General features: G+C 50.2%; 1 protein-coding gene across 1 annotated transcript; it reads left to right on the top strand.

Moving 5' to 3' along the window:
- The first annotated feature begins 136 nt into the window (after positions 1-136).
- Positions 137-9,701, top strand: ZNF623 (zinc finger protein 623). The gene is given in 5 exon segments (XM_007464612.1): positions 137-714; positions 1,016-1,056; positions 1,118-1,219; positions 7,905-7,972; positions 8,190-9,701. Coding segments are annotated over 5 exon segments (2,301 nt in total).
- The last annotated feature ends 9,088 nt before the right edge of the window (positions 9,702-18,789 follow it).

Raw genomic sequence — 18,789 nt, 5'->3', positions numbered from 1 at the left:
GCTCCCGCAGGACCAAACGCATGGCCAGGGCAGGAGCGTGGCCCTCGAGGCGGTCGGCCTGGCCACTCACTAGCTGTGTGACCTCGCCGAAGTGACCTGGCTTCTCCAGCTTCAGTCCCTGGTCCGTAGAAGGAAGATGTTGGAGGACATTCCTCGTGGGCTTGGAGTGAGCCTCTGCGGCAAGGCTCGGGAAGCGCTGCCCGCCACGGGAAGGAGGCGGAAGCCCTCTGCGGCCCGCGCCGCACCAGGCCTCGCCTCTCTGAGGAGCGGCCCTCGGCCCGTGCCCGAAGGCGGAGGGGGGACGCACGCCCTGGGGCCCGGGGCCGCTGGGCGCCGGGAGCTCTGCCTGGTTCTCAACGCCAGCATTTACAGCTCCCGGGAGACACAACCCCTGTCAGCCATTCACACTTGGCGGGCAGGCGGCGTTCAAGGCTGCGGGGGCGCGGGAGCTGCAGTCCGGCTCTGCCCCCTGCCCGGCTCCCCGCCGGGCTCCCTGCCGCCCGCGGCCGGCCGGAGGTCCGTACCACCGAGAGACCGGCTGGTCTCTGCGCGCCTAGAGCGGCACCGGAAGCTCCCCGGGCGGGGCCTCGGGCCGATTTCCGGCGGCGGCGTGCGGGCTGCCGTGCGGGCTTTGTCAGCAGGGCAGGCCAGCGGGGCGGGCGGCCAGGGGTTCGCGTGCGGGGCGCGCGCCGTCCTCTCGCCGCTGGGCGCCGGGTGAGTGGCGCGTTCCGGGCCGCGGGCGGGGGCGGCAGGGTCCTCCGGTCGGGCGGACGGGAGGGCTGAGCGCGGTCGGCCCGCACGGGGGTCCCGGAGCCTGGGCCACGGTGAGCCCGGCTCCTGGCAGCCGTCACGGCCGCCCCCGCTGGGCTGCAGTCCGGCCCGGGGCCCGCAGCTTCTCTCCCAAAGGAACGTCGTGTGGGTGAATACCCGGTTCCACTCTTTTGGTTCCTTTCTCTGGCTCCAGGGGTCACACACCCAAGCCGTAGAGCCTCCAGCTTCAGCGTCTGTGTCGCAGTTCTCAAGCCCACCAGCCCTTCCGAGGTGGCCTGGCGGGGGGTGGGGGGGCACAGGTGCGGCTAGTACTACTGTTTTGCCCTAAGCCTGCCTCCTCTCCCAGGAGCCCAAGGGAGTTCTCCAAATGATGCTGGGGAAGTGGCCGGGGCCTCGAGCCTCTTTGTGCTGGAGGAGGTGCAGAGCCGGCATCTCTGCCCTGGCGACGGTAGAGGTGATGAACAGGATCCCCTCCAGCCCTGGTCCCGAAGGAGAACTCCCAAGTGGGGAGAGGTGATGGGCTGCGCTGTCCCAGCTCTCCCCTGAAGGCTCCCTTTCTAGAGTCGTATCTGAACCCGGTGGCCGTCTCTGCTGATGTCCTGGACGTCTTACCCCCTCATGCAGTGGCTGCATGGTGGTCATGGGATCTTCAGGGCCTGAGTAGCATGCCTGTGGTTTCCCAAGAATGTTAGCTGGAGGCCAGTTTGGACTCAGGCAGTTTGTCTGTAGAGCTCATCACGCTGCAGTAGCCTCTCTGCGGCACATCCTTTCCCCGAGCTCCAGTCCCAATGAATGACAGAAATGTCTTTTGCCCACCTAGGGTCTGAGAGATGCCAATCTAACCGAGTCTTCAGGCGATACCTTGATCCTGTCCACAGAGGTGGGACTTTTTGTAGATGTAACATTGTAACGGTATCTTAATAATGGTGATAACTGCAGCATCCCTCTTATGGAGAATACAGAGAGAAATGAGTGGGGAGGGGTCTCTGTACTTTCACAAGCCTAACTTGGCGGCTCCAGCCCTTCCTGGAGTGATGGTGATGGATTCCTGACTCTCCTGGAAAGGTCCTGGGGACGATGGGGCTTGCAGGGCTGAGCTGAGAAGGCCCAGACCACATTCACAAGCCAGTGATGGAAGGGGTGCTCAGGGAAGCAGCTGACCCAGAAACAGGGCGAGGTCTTGAACCAGTTCAAGGAGCTGTCAGGCATGTCCAGTGCTGCCTCGGGTTGTGGAATATGACTGTTGAAAGGACACTGAACTTGTCAGGAAGGGAGAAGACCATTGGCATCGTTGGGCAGAGCCCTGGGAGCAAAAACCAAATGGCCATGGGGTGGGGTGGGAGGAGGAGGTAGGAGCTAGCAGCTGGCTCAGCCTTAAACGAGTCACCTCCCTAAACTTCATGGATGGTTGTGAGGAAAGAAGAAAAGCACACGCCAGGCACTCGGTCCCCAACACGGCTGCAGTGGCAGAAGCTCAGGTTGATGACAGTGGCGCTGCAAGGCAGCACAGAGGTACAGATTCTCCTGGAGCTCTAGTCCGTGTCTTCCTCGTGTGTCTTTTTACTCTTTTTCCCATTATTCATTCCCAAGGGTGAAGCTTTGCAAACCTTCCTGCTTCCTTTCTTTAGGCTGTAAGCAGCAGACAGCGACCTTGGCTAACTTGTAAGCCCAAGGCTGTAACGCCCTTTCACCAGTGCAGACAGCTTCTAGTGCCTGCAGCGGGCACTGCCCCCTCACCATCTCTGAGCCCCTCTGGGCTGCTCACAGGCTCCACTCCCAGGCTAAGCTTCCACTTCATTCGCAGCACTGAGGCTTGCCCCATCTCTCAGCATCAACTGTGTATTTAGACAGTTTCATGTTATATTTTGTCCAGCACATTCTATATGTTATAACAGAAGAGTGGGCCACGTTAGCCTTGGATGTTATGGAACCAGATGTCTGGCGTATTTTTACTTCCTTTGTTCATTTCATTCAGGTTTCTTTAAATGAAATATTATCAATTTAATTTTGCTTGAATTCACAGAAGAAAAAGGAGCTAAGCAGAAACTGAAAGATTGCTGAATTTAAGATAAATGTTTATTCAAAGCAAGGTATACTTAGTTTTTAAAACTTCCGCTAAAGTTAAAAAAAGTTATGAAAATCATGAAAAGGCATACATTTTTAAAGCTATATTCTTGTAAGTATATGCAAGCCTGTTTTCAGATGGTATAACAGTCATTTTGAACAAAAAAATCAGAAAATATCACCTCCAAAACAAAAAACCAAGTCTTCCCCCCCTTTTTTTTTGTTTTTGTTTTTGTTTTTGTGGTACCTGGGCCTCTCACTGTTGTGGCCTCTCCCGTTGCGGAGTGCAGGCTACGGACGCGCAGGCTCAGCAGCCATGGCTCACGGGCCCAGCCGCTCCGCGGCATGTGGGATCTTCCCGGACCGGGGCACGAACCCATGTCCCCTACATCGGCAGGCAGACTCTCAACCACTGAGCCTCCAGGGAAGCCCTAGCTTACTTTTATAATACTAATCCCAGCTGATCTAAGCAAAATATCCTGTAAAAGTGACATCATAGTTGGGAAGGGAAAAAAATCTTCAATAGCAGGAAATGGGCAGTGGAGGTAGACAGGCCTGGCTCTCAACCTGAGCTCTGCCACTTAACAGCCTTGGGTAATTGACTTTCTCAGCCTCTGTGAAATAGAGTAAATAATAGAGGTAATAGCTGCCTCACAAGGTTTGGAGGTGTCCCTGAGACCATGCAGGCCAGTTCAGCACTGCCTGGTTGGGGTTTGAGGGGCCCTCATCAGTAGCACCCCTCCTGCCCTCCCAAGTCTGCGCCAGTGAGGCCCATGAAGAGCGAGAGGTCACCTCACTATTGGTCAAAGCCTAGGTTGGAGTGACATTGGACTTCTCAGGCGAGTGCTGGTTAGACACTGTCCTGCCTGCTGGACACCTTGTCCAAGAGGTTGGGTGCTGCATGCCTGGTTATTCTCTCAAACCTTTCATTTGGCTAACTCCTTCCACCTGTCTGGGGAAGAGAAGCAGGCAGAATACGTCAGGGAGCATCCTTGTGACACCAGAGGCACAGGGATGGTCTGCCTGTGGCACCTGATGTGTAGTAGGGCCTCTGAGCGCCTGTGCTGGCAACGCTGCTGCTCAGAACGCCAGGTGCATCTGTGTGAATGAACTTGAAGAATGCCAGAAAGTGTTGCAGGTGGATGGGTATAGTGTGATCCCATGTTTATATCTGAAAATCGTGTGTACCTAAGTAAATGTATCATTGTTTTTGTTTAATCAGAGGTCTGGATGAATGTGTATAAACTGAACAGCTAACAGTGGTTCTCTGTTGGATTGCTGGGGGTTATCATAGTCTATATTTTATGTTTACCCCTTGAAATACTTTTACAATGTGTATCTTATGTTTTTAATCGCTAAGAATTAACAAGATATAAAAGTAAAGTAAAACAGGATATGAGACTGAGGAGTGTGGTCCTGATTTCGTAATACATTGGTGCAGAAAAGCACCAGAGGAAAAATGTCCATGTGTAATCTGAGTGGTGGGGTTAAGGGTAATTTTATTGTTATTTTTAAAGTTTTTCTTGAATAGCAGAGTTTACCTTTATACCTTGAAAAAATAACTAGTTAAAAGTAATTTTTGTAAGCAGAAAAGATTTTAAACCATGTTAGTGGGCCTTTAACTTGGAAGAACATTCTCAGCGAACGTCACCAGGCAGTGGTCGTAAATGCTGTGTCACAGGGCACCCCAAGAGGGCTGCTGCTCCAGGAAGCTGTGTTGCAAATCTCACACGGAGAGAAATGCCTCGCATAGACTTGTGCTCAGCTTCTCATCCTCATTGTCAGCTCTTGGTGTGCGGGTTCAGTTTCTTTATCATCACAGGGAACGTTGCATCTGAATAGTCACGTTGTCTAATAGCAGTATTTAAGCATGGGTTCATTTTGCTGTAACAGAGATTCAAAAATAGTGTTTCCAACAGGAAACTTGGTTTCTTGTGTTCTGTCTCACAGGCAGGTGGGTGGCTCTGCCCCTCCAGCGCCCTGGAGCCTACCATACGTCACCGCAGGTGGGCGAGAGGGTGGGAGATGGGTGGCATGCGCACATCCCTTCCGTTCCTGTCTCATAGCTGGAATCAGTCACAGGGTCACACCTCACTTCAGGGGACTTCAGGAAATGAAGTCATTCACTGCTGTGTGTCCACTAAAATTTCTGGAGGGGTTTCAATCACTCAGAGGAAGCAGGGACGCCGGGCAGTGTGTCTCTGCCACAGTTTACCCCATCGGCCGCCCTGGGTCCCACACCAGGTCCTGCTCAGTTAAGTGCTTCCCACCCAGAGCCAAGACCTCTGTGTGTGGCCTTCTCCCGGCACCAGGGCCTCTTCACGTGGTCACAGTCTAAACTCAGACAAGTCCCAGCCTCCCCAAATGCTGTCTCCTCACCCACCACATAGATGCCTCCACTCAGGAAGGGGAAGAACCCCAAACCCACAGCAGTCGCTGGTCCACAGCCGCTGCAGTTCCCAGTGGAGTCTGCAAGAGCGGCCTGAACTGGTGGCCACTGAAGTGAAGGAGTCCCAGGACCCAGCAGAAATGAGCACCTCTGTCGACCAGAAGACAAGCACAGGACCAGTTATGGCAGCTCTGTCCCCAAGCCCGAGCTGCCAGCCCCTCGGTGTTGGTGGATAGGAGAGAGGAAGGCGCGTGGCGGTGTGTTCACGCAGTGGAGGCCGCACACCGTGAGGTCTGTGCCACACAAGTGGCCTCCCCAGTGCGGCGCTCAGCATCAGCAGACACGTGGTGGGGTCATGACAGTGCCCGGGAGGTAATTAGATAGTGTGGAACATTCTACAACCTTAGGGGTATTATAAAAAGCACTGAATTGTGCACTTTAAAATGGTGAATTTTATGGTGTGTGAATTCTATATCCATAAAAAGTGGGTACATGTTGAATAAAAAGCAGACACAAAACATAACTGTATGATTCCATTTAATTGAAATTGAAAACATGCAGAATTCACCTATAATAATAAAGATGGTTCCCCTTGGAGGGGGAGCCACTGGGCTATGGAAGTGTTGGTGGTTAGGCAGGTGTACGCCAGGAGTTCATCGAGATGTGTGCACTTGATGCGAGCTGCGCCTCGCGAAGAAAAAAGAACAGCCTGTTGGGAAGGAGCCCTGCGGCCATAGAGCTCGTGTTACCTGGTTACGCCACTTTCCTGCCCCCGGGCTGCTCCCCTCTGCTTGGCTGTGCCCTCACTGGCACATCCTTGTCCTTGGCAGCCACGTTGGAAATGGGTTTTGGAGGGCATCGCTTTGTGGGGCTGCATAGCAACTGGTCTGCTTCCCACTGGTGCAGATTTGGGGTGAGAGGTGAGCATGCAGGGTCGTCTTGGACGGAGCTCCTGGGAAGTGGGCGCAGCTCGGGGGCACGCTCGGGGATGCACCTGTGAGGAAGGAGGGATCGGGCAGTGGGTTTGAAACAGGCCCAGGCACATCCCAGTGGAGCTTTGGGGCTGGGTGACCCTTCCGAGTTGCCCCAGGTGGAGACTGGGGTGCTCTGGGCTCCGTTGTGGGCTGGGCCCCAGCTGGGGTGTGGCAGGCAGGGTCCTGAGATGGCCCCGACTGTGCACCCCTCCCGGCTGCCAGGGAGGGCTCTGGCGGTCAGTTGACATAAGGTAGGGCTAGTCGGGGAGCCCTTGGAAAGCAGGCTTTCTGCAGCTGGTCACGGAAGAGAATCAGAGAGGGCGTCTGAGCTGCTCCTGCCTGGAAGGTGCGGGTGCTCCCGAGGGGCCACCAGCCAGTGATCGGGGACAGTTCCACAAGTGCAGGGGACCACCTTCTGCCAACAACCCGAGTGTGTGGAAATACGTTTTCCCAGAGCTTCCAGAGGAGACCTCAGCCTGGCTGACACCTTGTGCGACCCTTCTCAGGGCCCCCAGTCGTACCAGGCTGGACTTCCGACCTACGGCCCTGTGAGATGGGAGCTGGGTCCCTTTTCTGCTGGAAGTCTGAGGTAAACTGTTACATAATGATGGATGGCTCGCAACGGAGAGGGCATGACTGCAACGAAGCTCAGCTCCGGGTGCGAGAATTCCAGAGCTGGAGAAGGGAGCTGGGCACAGCGTCCCAGAGACCGTGGGAGGTTAAATAAGCACAGGCTTTTACAAAGCAAACACACCTGTGGAGCGAGGCCCACGTGCAGGTCACCAGAACCCTGAGGCCTCCCTGCACCCCCTGCCAGCCATGATCTCCCTAGAGACCATCACTGGCTCGAGTCTCCCACCATGGTTGGTTTTGTCTGTTTCTGAATTTTGTATAAATAGGATCATATGATATGAACTCTGGCTCACCGTTACATCTGTGAGGTTCACCTGTGCTTTTGTGTGGGGCAGGTCTTTTCATTGCTATGCATTCCTCCCTTGTTGGAGGATGCCTCAGTTTACCCTTTGTTCTGTTGATGGATATTTTGGTGATATGAACAGGGCTGTGGTGAACATTCCAACCCCAGACTTCTGCAGGGCAGGGCCGGGGGTGCACAGGTGGACGTCTTTACCTTGGATTCGATCAAGGACATTTAGCCCCTTAAAGAGGGAGGGTGTGGTGTGGGCGCAAACACAGGTAGGTTGGTAAATGTGGGAGAAAGTGGGCATTCTCGTCTCATTGCTTCTATTTTCCCACTGAAGGAAGACGCAAGGTCATCGTCCCTGAGAGGAAGGACGGCGTGTTGGACATTTGAGAGGAGAAACCAGGAGATGATCTTACAGGGGAGTTAGCCAAGTGTAGAAATTGCCGGCAGCTCTCAGGGTCCGTTAGGCAAGTGGTTATAAATGTAGAGAGAACTGAGTCGGCAGGGGTGCAGACACCGATCAGGAAGCAAGCTGAATTTTACTCGAGTTGGGGTTTTCCCACACAAGTATGATAGAGGAGGGGAAGGGCAGGGGAGTTAGGATTAATATGCAAGAGAATGAGTGTAATATATAGCCCAAATGAATAATCCCATCGGTCATCTAAGCTGGGGAAGGAGGGGCAGCGCAGAGGTGGTAAGAGCGATCCATCTGCGTTTCTTTGGAATATGTCTTGATTTTTGAGTGGAGTCCAAGCCACATCCCTGCCCATCTGCCATCGGCCAGTCTGTCCCCTGGAGTTGGTGTTGGCGGTGGAGCCCAAAGAGGCCTTCACCAGCGGAGAGGCCGGCGGGGTGAGCCGAGCGCGGTGCTGGGCCGGGAGTGTGGGCAGAGGGAACATTTTCCTCTCTCCCATTCCTTGGATATGCGTTTTGCTACCCGCCCGCCCGGTCCAGCAGGTTCCCGTCTGTTAAGGAAGGGGAAAGATAACCGTACTCTCTTTGATTGCAGACTGACTGGTGACTAGAAGGTGACTCCGGAGCCTGAATTTCTGAGCATGGAAATCTGCAGAAGACAGTGTCTGAAGCCCTCACAGTGATGGAGCTCGCTGCCCCTGCACCTGGCGGGGGCCCTGAACCCAGATTAGGGGGGCTGTTGGGAAACCTGGACGGGCAGAGCCTGCGGAGCTGCCCCTCCCAGGAGGGAGGTTTCAAGCAGGTGACAGTTACCCACTGGAAGATCCAAACAGGAGAGGCAGCGCAGGTGGGCAGTAAGTCAGGAGGAAGCCCCGTCCTGAGCTCAAACCTCCTCCTGCTTCAGAGAGAGCTGATCGAAGGGGAGGCCCACCAGCGCGAGGCTTGCGGAAGCTTCCCGTTTAATTCGGACCTGGTCAGACATCAGGTTTCTCAGGCTGGGGAGAAATCTCACAGACGTGACGAGTGTGGGAGGGGCTTCGGCCAGAGCTCCCACCTCGTGGAGCATCCGCGCGCTCACGGCGGAGACAGACTCTACGTGTGTAACGCGTGTGGGAAAGACTTCGTTCTCTACGCGGATCTTGTGGAGCATCAGAAAGCGCACGCGGGAGAAAGGCCCTTCAAGTGCGCTCAGTGTGGGAAGGCGTTCTGTCACAGCTCAGACCTGATCCGCCACCAGCGCGTCCACACCCGGGAGCGACCTTTCGAGTGCAAGGAATGCGGGAAAGGCTTCAGTCAGAGCTCGCTGCTCATCCGGCACCAGAGGATCCACACTGGGGAGAGGCCCTACGAGTGCAACGAGTGCGGCAAGGCCTTCATCCGGAGCTCCAGCCTCATCCGGCATTACCAGGTCCACACGGAGGTGAGGCAGTACGAGTGTGAGGAGTGCAGGAAGGCCTTCCGCCACCGCTCGGACCTCATCGAGCACCAGAGGATCCACACCGGGGAGAGGCCCTACGAGTGCAACGAGTGCGGCAAGGCCTTCATCCGGAGCTCGAAGCTCATCCAGCACCAGAGGATCCACACTGGAGAGAGGCCTTACGTGTGCAACGAGTGCGGGAAGCGTTTCAGCCAGACGTCGAACTTCACTCAGCATCAGAGGATCCACACTGGAGAGAAGCTCTATGAATGTAACGAGTGCGGGAAAGCGTTCTTTCTGAGTTCGTACCTTATTCGACACCAGAAGATCCACACTGGAGAGAGGGTGTATGAGTGTAAGGAATGTGGGAAAGCTTTTCTCCAGAAAGCCCATCTCACTGAGCATCAGAAGATCCACACTGGGGACAGGCCCTTTGCGTGTAAGGACTGTGGGAAAGCCTTCATTCAGAGCTCCAAGCTCCTCCTACACCAGGTTATTCACACTGGAGAGAAGCCCTATGTATGTAGTTACTGTGGGAAAGGCTTTATTCAGAGGTCAAACTTCCTTCAGCACCAGAAAATTCATGCTGAAGACAGACTCTATGAATGTAGTCAGTATGGGACAGAGTTCACCTCAACTCCAAACTTTAAAGGCAGTCAAGAGGTTCACCAAGAGGGACTTCCCTTGAGTTAGACCCCCATACATTTGGGTGAGAAGTATGTAGGCCAGGGGGAGCACACAGACTTGTAAACTATTCTCCAACTCACTGAGTGATAGTCGAAGCGAGTGGTGTGAGCGCTAAGTCATGCGGCTTTGGACGTGTCACCATTTCCCAGAGTCACCGGCAGGGCTGCCTCTGGAGTGGGCTGCCACCTCCCACTTGGCTGCCCAGCCGGCCCGCTGTCTTCCTCCTCCGCTGGGAGCACGTGCCCGCGGGAGAGCCACGTGACTGGACAGCTGACTTGGAGCTGGACCAGCCTGGGGCGGGGGAGCCCGGTCTCGGGAGAAGGTTCTTCTGTTTCATTGCACAATCACAATTCACCCCAGAGTTAAATCCCTTCTAAAGTAGAATTATGTATCTAATCGTATCACTTTAAAAGAGTATTCCTTAGCTTTTTTTTTTTTTTTTTTTGCGGTACGCGGGCCTCTCACTGTTGTGGCCTCTCCCGTGGCGGAGCACAGGCTCCGGACGCGCAGGCTCAGTGGCCATGGCTCACGGGCCCAGCCGCTCCGCGGCATGTGGGATACTCCCAGACCGGGGCACGAACCCATGTCCCCTGCATCGGCAGGCGGACTCTCAACCACTGCGCCACCAGGGAAGCCCCTCCTTAGCATATTTTGATCTTTCAGAAAGGCAAGTTGGAGAAACATCCTTTCTTATCTAAAACCACAAATTGGTTCCCTGTCGTCCTTAGGATAAGTTCCAATCTCCCCATCCTGCATCCGGAGGCCTTTTGCTTCCTGGGGCCTTTTCTCCCGCCGGTTAACTCCCTGCCGCACCGTTGGCACTGCGGCAGCACTAACTGCTGGACGTCCCCATTTACCCAGGCCGCTCCTGCCTCCTTGCCTCTGTCCTGGTTGGAATGCCCCCTCTCCTCACCCGGCTGACTCTCGGCTCAGCCCGCTACCCCTGTGCTTCCGTTCCTCAGTGGTCCTTCACCTCTGTTACTGCGCTTACTCTGATATGTCAAAATCGTGTTTCAGATCCTCTCTCTTTCCTTGTTGCAGTGTTAACTCGTGGAGCACAGTGAGTGTATCTGATTGATTTATGTGTCCCTGGCGTCTAGAGCAAGGCAGTAAAAAGCACAGCCCCGTCCTTGTGTACTTGGCTTGTCCTCTCTATACTGCTCTTTAAAATATGTTTTCGGATGCTCTTTTTGTTGTTGCTGTTTTGTGTAATCTGCTGGTCTGTCGGAAATACCTCCTCTCGGCCCTGCTGGCATCTTCGGCTCATACTGCGTTCAGCACTTGCAGGCAGGAGCCAGAGTGAGATGGCGCCCCTTGTGTTTTTGCCTTCACGGCTTGTCCGTGACTGTCCACTTGCTCTGGGGGAGGCTTGTCCTCAGTCAGTCATCTGTGTATCTTTCTGATTCATTCAAAGGGTGCACAGTCCTGGTGCACTACATGACTTTTCCTGTCTCAGCCATTCCGTGATTGAGCCCAACGTCCTCCCCTTTCCCTGCTCTCTGGCTCACTTTGTCACTGATTTGAAAATGTAATTATCTAAAAGGACCAGTGCTAAATACTGGGAAACCGAGAAGAATGAGACGCCATCTGTCCTGAAGTCGTCCAGAGTCTGATGGGGGAGGCAGGAAGGTCACGGTACGCTGAGTTAAGTGTTGAAAGAGAAGTGTGTTCCCAGCTGTGCAGGAGCATAGGTAAGGAGGTGACTAATTTGGCATGGGGCAACTGGGACGGCTTCACAGAGGAGGTGACAGCAAACTGGCCTACAGAGATAAGTAGACATTTCTCAGCTAGAGCAGAGGATGATCTGGGAGGGAATCTGGAGAAACGGGAGGACTGGTGGATCCCTCTCTGGGTAGGGCTGTTCAAAAGCAGGCCAGTTTTATTACACAGCAGAACTGTTTCTTTTATCTGAATTTCTTTTATCTGAACATTAACAAAACAACCAGTTTGAAATGCTGTGATAATGGATTGCCCATGAGGGCATATCTTGAGTTCTTAAACTCCAGCAATCCTAGAAGCCTTGAGGGGGTAAATAATTCAAAAAGAGCATACAGTACTCCATCTTTTGGAAAACTTACCATTACTGGAGATGTTTCAAATGGTATAGAAGCAGATATTACCAGACCATTTTAACCAACTTTGTTTGGTTGAGGTCCAGTTGCCATACAGTAAAACACCTATTTTAAGTGTACAGAATTTTGACAAATCCATATGCCTGTATAACCATCATCATGATCAAGAATACCATTTCTGTCACCCCAAAATGTTCCCTTTTGTCCTTTCCCAGTTAATCCCACCTCAGGCCCAAGTAACCATTCTCTGTTCGTGTGGACTCGTTATGCCTATTCCAGGACTTCATATCAATGGATTCACATGGCATGTAATCCTGTGTGATCCAAACTTCTTTCACTTTGGCATGTTTTAAAGACTCAGCAGGGTAGCTCTGTGTTTCCATAGCTCTTTTTCTCTGTGAGTAGCGTTCCATTGTATGGGTAAAAGCATCATTTATTATCCATTCATCTGTTGATGGAAATTTGGGTTTCCAGCTTTGGCTGTTATGAATAAAACTGCTATGAGCATTTCCATAAAAGTATTTATTTGGACGTGCCTCTTTATTTCACTTGGGTAAATGCCTAGGAACTTAATTGCTGGATTATAAGATACGTGAATTTTAACTTCATGAGAAATTGCCAAAAAGTTCTTCATCGTGATTGTAGACTTTTACGCTCCTGCACTGCCAGGGTTCCACTGGTCCACATCCTTACCAGCATGTGGTGTTGTCACGGTTCCAAACCCTAATCCGCTCCAGTGGCATATAGCGATGTCTCTTTTTGCTTCTAATTTATATTTGCCTGCTGAATGATGATGCTGAACATCTGTATCATTTTTTTGTGATGTGTCTGTTCACATCTTTTGCCCATTTTAAAATTGGGTGGTTTGTCTTATTTACTTATGAGAGTCTTTTTTATATTCTAGGTCAAAGTCTCTTCCCAAACATGTATTTATTTATCTATGGACGCACCACATGGCTTGTGAGATCTTAGTTCCCCGACCAGGGATTGAACCCGGGCCCTCAGCAGTGAAAGCGCTGAGTCCTAACCACTGGACCGCCAGGGAATTCCCCCAAACATATATTTATTATGAATACTTCCTTTTTTTTTTTTTTTTTTTTGCGGTACGCGGGTCTCTCCCGTTGTGGAGCACAGGTGCTCCGGACGCGCAGGCTCAGCGGCCATGGCTCATGGGCCCAGCCGCTCCGCGGCATGTGGGATCCTCCCGGACCGGGGCACGAACCCGTGTCCCCTGCATCAGCAGGCGGACTCTCAACCACTGCGCCACCAGGGAAGCCCATGAATACTTCCTTTTAGTCTTGGGCTTACCTATTTTTTTTTTTTTTTTGACTTAAGAGACTTAAAATGATTTGGAGTGATTTATAGCATATAAAGTGGTATTTAGTCTTTAGTGGAGAAAGTTGCTAGTCACCTGTAAGAAAAACAAGCGTTGTGGGCATTCCTAAGACAAATGAAATAAAATCTCATCACTTTTGGCTATAACCAGGCTTCTCACCAATAACTGTATTAATTTTTCCAGTATTCAGACATACCCTAAAATATAAAAGAGGATGTCTGCTTCTAAATCACATGCAATGTGAACTTGCATAAATGCAAAGCATAAATAGAGTTCTTATAACTCCACAGGCACCTGAAAGTTTTTTTTTTCACCTGAAAGTTTTAACTACCCTTTGTGCTCACTTCATATTACATAAAGAATAATGGAAATATGGGGAACACTTCAAATATAAATATTTTACAAATCCTTACTGTGTGGTTGTCTTATTCTTGTAATACTCCACTCTGGTGGTCTTTGTTTTTGCTTGTAAAATTAAGTTTAAGTAGCACATTAACCTTTCCCCTCAAATATGCCTTTTGATGTTCATTATTACACCAAAGAGAAAGAAATTAACAACCAAATAACAGATGAAGATGCTGCAAGGGAAGAGATAAATGAGTTACAATTCCTTAGGTGTAAAAATATGCTGTTTCAAATTCAGAATAATTTAATAACTTTGTTATTTCATATGTGTCTGGAAATGGGACAGATACATGTCCTGATCCTGTCACATGAGGTAGAGTTCCAGCCAGCATTCGGTACAACGTTCCAAGATAGGGTTAAAGTGACATTCCTGTTTCCCTTGAGACCATTTCCATCGTCAAAAAAAAGAATTTTTTTGTTCATATCTTTCAAAAACGTGACGTCTTCCACGTTTTTCAGCGTGATGCGCGAGACTTGCTCTGGTCTTTGAAGGCGGCAGTGACGAAGCAGCTGAAGGCCGACAGCGAGTTCTTGGCTTATTTTTTAATTTTATTAATGATGTCTTTTGAAGGTCAGATTAAAATTTTTTTGATTAAGTCTAATTTACCAAAACTGTTTATATTTTACACTTTTTGATTTCCGTCTTGGTTTTTTAAAAGCCTTTTCCAATTGTCATTGCCAGTGTGTAGAAATACATTTGATTTTTGTTAATTGACCTTGTATCCAGCAACCTAGATGAATTCATTTATTGGTTCCAGTAGCTTTTTTCTAGATTCTTCAGCATTTTCTATGTAGATAATCAAAGAATTTTACTTCTGCCTTTCTAGTTTGTATAGACTTTGCTCCTTTTTCTTGCTTTATTGCTGGGCATCTTATACAATTTTCATTAGAAGTGAGAGGACGCCTTGTCTTGTTTTGATATCATGGTAGCATTGCTCTCAAAGAGTGGTGAATTAGTCTCCCCACATCTATTTTCTGAAGTTGTTTGTGTAACGACATTATTTCTTCCTTAGACCTTTGATACATTTCACCAGTGAAACCCTGGGGAGTTCTTTGTGGGAAAATTACAACTTCAATTTCTGTAATAGATAAAGCACTACTCAGATTTTTCTATTTCTTCTTGTGCCAGTTTGGTAACTTGTATCTTTCAAGGAATTACTTATTTCATCTAATATAACTGAGACGTTGGCATAAGGTTGTTGGAACATTTCATTGCTTTTGTGCATTGTATTTTACATTCTATCTTAATGAGTTATATTTAAAATGATGTCTCCGCTTTTCTTCCTGGTATTTTGGTGATTTGTGTCTTCCTTCTGCTTTTCGGATCAGTCTAGCTACAGATTTACCAAGGTTATTAGTCCTTTCAAAGAAGCAGCTTTCGTTTTCCTTGATTTTCTCTATTGTTTGTTTTCTATTTCACTGAAATAGAGCCATTTTATTTCTTTCCTTCTACTTTGAGTTAGATTCCCTTCCCTTTTCTAGCTTATTAAAGTGGAAGCTTGGTTCTTAGTTTTAGACCTTACTTCTTTACTGATGTAAACATTTAAAGCCAGTAACTTTCCTCTAAACATTGCTTTAGCTGCATTCCACAGACTGACGTACTGTGTTTTCATTATTATTCCTGCGGCCCGGGAGTGTGGGCCGGGCCGGGCCCGGCCGGGAGCGGCCCCGTGGCCCTCCACCACCGAGACGAACTCCTAGAGGGGCGGAAGCGCAGCTTCCGGCGGCGGGAGAAGCACTTAACGCTGGGAAGTTTTCTTCTCGCTCGCCCGCCGCGGCCCCTCCCGATCCCGTCCTCGCGGAGGTCCGGTTAGGCTTACCTGCAGGGGCCCACCTGTCGGCCGCCCGCGTCAGGTCCCTCCCGGCGCGTCCTCCGCCTCGGGCCCGTTTCCTCTTCCAGCTGCGCCCTCCCCGGGCGGCACCGTCCGTGGTCGTGGGCGCCCTCCACGTTTGCGAGCCCAGCCTGGACCGCTCCGCCAGACACTGTGCCCAGCTGCCGGCTTAGTATCAAAAACACCCCGCTCGGGGCTCCTCCGCAGGTGGGAGCCGCGTGCTCCAGCCCCAGACCATCACACAAAGTGACTGGCGTTGTAGCTCCGTGGTGACCTTGAGTCTTTCCCGCCTGTCTCCGTTACCACCCTCCACGTCTACCTCCCGGCCCCTTTCATCTCTCCCCTCGACCTCCTCAGTGGTCGGTGGTCGTCTCCCTGTCTCCCCGACCCGGTCTTGTCCTGCCGCCTTCTGATTGGCTCACCGCAGTGGGGGGGGGGGGGGCCTTTCTGAAGTGTACGGATCACAGAGGTGTGGTATTAGACCGTCCCTGCCCTTTCATGTATAGCCGTGGCCCAGGATGCCTTGGGTACTCCAGCCCTTGCCCGCTTCTCTGGCCGTATTGAAACGGTATACAAGCCCCTGTGTCCTTCTCTTTTGAAGTAAAAGGCTGGCTCAAGAGTTAATGATTGGGAAATGTGAAGATGTAGAAACAAAGAATAGCTGTTGGGCTGGGGCGCTGGTAACAATTTAGACTATAAATCTGCCACATAGCAGAATCACCGAACTCCCAGTTCCCTGAAAGATAGCGATAAAGGCCTGACACGCATTCCTAAGTTGTATTTACAGGAAGCCAACCTACCAGGTGAAAACTGCTGATTGCAAGAACATAGACCCTAGACTGCTGGAAACCAGAAGGTTGATGATGCTTGAAACTTCACCTTGATGCCAACCAATCCAAGAATTATGCACGAGCTGATCACACACCCTGCAGCCCCCCTCTCTCACACTGCTTTTAAGACCCCTTCCCTGAGAGCCATCAGAGAGTTCAGGTCTTTTGAGCATGAGCTGTCCATTCTCATTTCTTGGTGCCTGCAGTAAACGCTGTACTTTCCTTCCCCACAGCCCAGTGTCAGTAGATTGGCTTTACTGTGCACAGGCGAACAGACCCAAGTCTGGTTCGGTAGCAGTATCTCATACAGTCCTGCCCCTTACTGTCTGCTTTGCAGCCGGCCAACTGCAGCCCATTTATAGTCCATAGTGGATGCCCAGTGCAGGGAGCCCTTCTTATTTATCGCTGTGATCATTATTAGTGGGTGGAGGAGCTCAGGCTCTCATGCTAAGCACTGCCCATGACACCTGTGCCCAGTGCACGTGTTCATGTGTTTATAGGCCATGTATATCTTTTTTTTTTTTTTTTTTTAAATGTATGTATTTATTTATTTTTGGCTGCGTTGGTTATTCATTGCTGTGTGGGGGCTTTTCTCTAGTCGCAGCAAGCGGAGGCTACTCTTCGTTGCCGTGTGCCGGCTTCTCATTGAGGTGGCTCCTCTTGTTGCGGAGCACAGGCTCTAGGACCGCGGGCTTCAGTAGTTGCCCCGTGTCCCCTGCATCGGCAGGCGGACTCTCAACCACTGCGCCACCAGGGAAGCCCGGCCATGTATATCTTTTGGTGGAAGAGTCCAAATATTCTTCTCATTTTGAGTTTCATTTTTCTTTTTCTTATTGGTTTGTGAGAGTTCTAGTTCTGGATACGAGTCTTTCGTAAGATATATATATTGGAAATCTTTTCTCCCAGTCCGTGGCTTGCCTTTTTATTTCTTAACTGTCTTTTGATAAACAGAAACTTTTAATTTTGATAAAGTCCAATTTATGAATTAAAAAATTTTAAGGTGAGTGCTTTTGGGGTCCCACCAATGAAATCTCTGCCTACCCCAAGGTTATGAAACTATTCTTCAATTTTTTTCTTCTAGAAGCTTTATAGTTTCAGCGTTCACATTTAGGCCCAAGATCGACCTTGAATTAGTTTGGGGTATGGTGTTATGTAGGGTGTGTTAAGGTTAATTTTTCCCCTTTTTGTTTTGGCACCATTAATTGAAAAAAAATAACAACTTTTACCCTTTGAATTACCTTGATGCCCTTGTCATAAAACACTTAACTGTATGTGTGGGTCTGTTTCTGCAATCTCTGCTGTTCCATTGATCTGTATATCTATGCTTGTGCCAGTACTACACTGCCTTAATTACTGTAGTTAGTCTTAGAATCAAGGATTGTAAGTCTTCCAACTTTGTTCTTCAAGGTGGGTTATTTGAGGTCATTTGCTTTTCCATATAAATTTTATTATCACCCTGTCTGTTTCTACAAACAAAACCCCAAAACAACTGCTGTGCTTTTGCTTGGAGTGGTGTTGAATTTCTAGATCAGTTTAGGGAGAATTGACAACTTAATACCCATAAACAGGGGATATCGCTCAATTTATTTCCAACTTAGTTTGCTCAGCATTGTTTTGTAATTCTGAGAGTAGAAGACTTGTACATCCTTTGTTAAATATTTTCCTAGGTCGGATGCGTGGCTTTTTCCCACACCACCAAGCAGTTAACTGAATTATGACCGTCTCTACCTGGAGGTAATATCAGATCCCACAAGTTAAGGGCTCAGTCCAACAGGACTGTCCCTCTCCCGGCACTTCAGACCCCAATCTCAAGTCCAGGCTGCCACCAGTGATTCTGACTGACTGGCTATAGATCCGCAGGTTCCCACAGCCTCTGCCTTGGGTTTGACCTGTTTGCTAGAGCAGTTCACAGAACTCAGAAATATTTTACTTACTGGATCACTGGTTCATGATAAAAGAATAAGGCTCAGGAACAGCAGGGGGAAGTTGCTTAGGAAAGTATGGGGAAAGGGCCCGGAGCTTCCAAGGCCTCTCGAAACACTGCACTCTTCTCAAATCTCCACGTGTTCACCACCTGGAAGCTCTCTGAATCTTTCCAGCCCTGGAGTCCCTCACTCCCAGGAATGGAGAGCAAACCAACCTTGTGTTCTGGGCATAAACTTGGTCATGACACAGAGCTCTTTCAGTAAATTGCTGTACTGGGCTTCCTAATGTTTTGTTAAGCATTTCTGTGTCTGCTTATGAGAGGTACTGGCCTGTAAGCTTCTCGTCTTATGATGTCTTTATCAGGTTTTTGTGTCGAGGCTTTGCTGGCTTCACGACCCAGGCTGGAAAAGGTTTGCTCTTTGTCATTCTACAGGCTTCTGAGGTTGGTATAGACTTCCTTAAGGATTTGGCAGAGTTGACCAGTGAATCAGCTGGGTCTGGTGTTTTCTCTGTGACAGGGTTTTTTTCTGTTTTTTGTAAGTTTCGTAACTTTGTGTTTATAAAGGAATTTGTCCATTTCATCTCAGTTGCAGAACTTGTTGGCATAGAGTTGGTCATAGCCGAAGTTATGGTCATAGTGGAAGTTAGGATCATAGCGGAAGTTATGATCATAGCGGAAGTTATGGTACTTTTCACATCTGTAGGATCTATAGTGTGACCCTGTTCTTTCATCCCCGTTGTGGGAAACTA

Source organism: Lipotes vexillifer, unplaced genomic scaffold (assembly GCF_000442215.2).
Source record: "Lipotes vexillifer unplaced genomic scaffold, Lipotes_vexillifer_v1.1 scaffold394, whole genome shotgun sequence".
In the NCBI taxonomy this organism is placed as follows: Eukaryota; Metazoa; Chordata; class Mammalia; order Artiodactyla; family Lipotidae; genus Lipotes; species Lipotes vexillifer.
This window is presented reverse-complemented; position numbering and strand designations above follow the sequence as displayed.